This window comes from Etheostoma spectabile, chromosome 13 (assembly GCF_008692095.1).
Source record: "Etheostoma spectabile isolate EspeVRDwgs_2016 chromosome 13, UIUC_Espe_1.0, whole genome shotgun sequence".
NCBI classification, from domain to species: Eukaryota; Metazoa; Chordata; class Actinopteri; order Perciformes; family Percidae; genus Etheostoma; species Etheostoma spectabile.
In genome coordinates this window covers 20,391,939-20,393,425 of record NC_045745.1, presented here as the reverse complement: position 1 = coordinate 20,393,425, position 1,487 = coordinate 20,391,939, and the positions used below count along the sequence as shown (strand labels likewise).

Below are 1,487 nucleotides of genomic sequence, written 5' to 3'. Positions count from 1 at the left end.
ATATATATATATATATATATATATTGAGAGAGAGAGAGAGAGAGAGAAAGATATAGATATAGATAGATACTGTACCACTAGGGGGTAAGAGGTGAAATCATAGATGGGTGAAATGTATGCTTTCTGTTCATTTGGGTGAACGGAACCAAATACAATTTCTGGAATGCCACATCTGCATAGCTTAACTGAAATCTTTTGTGTGTGTGTGTGTGTGTGTGTGTGTGTGTGTGTGTGGGTGTGGGTGTGGGTGTGTTTGTTCTCAGGAGTGCGTTCCCAATTGGAGACAGGGTGACCTTCTGTGGGAAGAAGTGTGTGTGTCAGCAGTGCTCACACACTCTGAAAAGCGACAAGCCCGTCAAGGTCCACGGACCAAGCTGTAAGAAACAAACACACACAAACATATGCACATATTGACATGCAAACCGCACCATACTTATACTGTAAATTTGGAAAATGTAAGGTGAATTTTATTAGGGATAGTACATTACAAGTTGTGCAGTTATCAAAAAAATAATGCAGTAAAGTAAAGTTGTGTTATTTGTGAAAGCTTCTGTGTTACCATAGCTGCTTGCCAGCAATCAATTAAATTCAAAATTTGAGTCATTGCAGTGCTTTGGAATAAGTGTTATTTCTCATCTCACAGGCCCACTAACAGTACTGACTTTGGAGGCATCTGATTGTCTTCTTCAGCCAGTTAAATAGCTATGGTGTAATTTTGCTTCTCCAACAAATCGGAAAAACAAGCTGAAATAAGTAGTCAGTCCTCCAGCTTTTAGTATCAAAGTCTTGCATTACTATTACTATTACTATATATTGTCAATAAATCCCATTTAAAGACCAAGCCCAACCATGTTCAAGTGGGCCTCAAAAATAATATCCAATTCTTCTCTACCCTTTTTGTGTCTCTTTAGTTCCTTTCGTTTGTACAGTTTTACACAAATCTTATTGTAAAACTGTAGTAAAATAATGTATTTGTAGGGGACTACTGTATTTACAACAACAGCACAATGCATATAGGATTGACAAAAAATAAACTACAGTGCCCATGTTAATGTAGGAACATGGGCACTGTGTAACGGTGTCGCTCATTTATGTGTTTTTGGGCAATGGGCGTCAGAGGCATAATCAGGCTCTGGTTGGTTTATTTTAGTTTCTTCATGAATGATTTTTTATCATTTCATGTTTATTTGAATAGTGATATATGCTTAGACATAGACATTTGTGCAACAAATCTGCAATGTACGGCATTACAGATTACAAATACATCCAAAAACGCTTCTCACCTTCATTCACGTTAAGTGAATGTAGCCTTTCCCGGGCGGGGTTGATGTCATCAGGCGGTACCCATTGTTCATTGGGTGTTTCAACCCTTAACCACAACACCCTCTCGATGGTGGATCGGCAGTGGTGGCCAAGTCCCTGCCCATCTTCCCCTCCTGGCTTCCAGCTCAACTCCTCCCTCCTGTTCCATAACCAGCAAGAGGCTC

The 1,487-nt window shown here is 39.5% G+C and overlaps 1 protein-coding gene across 8 annotated transcripts in view; it reads left to right on the top strand.

Annotated features, from left to right (window-relative positions):
* The window catches only part of LOC116700693 (actin-binding LIM protein 3), a gene marked incomplete in the record, with an annotated part of 54,054 nt that overhangs the window by 20,815 nt on the left and 31,752 nt on the right, over positions 1–1,487 (top strand). For all 8 annotated transcript variants that reach the window (XR_004334709.1, XM_032534100.1, XM_032534098.1 and 5 more), the window contains 1 exon segment: positions 264–376. Coding sequence is in view for 7 of the 8 variants with exons in the window: in XM_032534100.1 (XP_032389991.1) it covers positions 264–376 (113 nt within the window).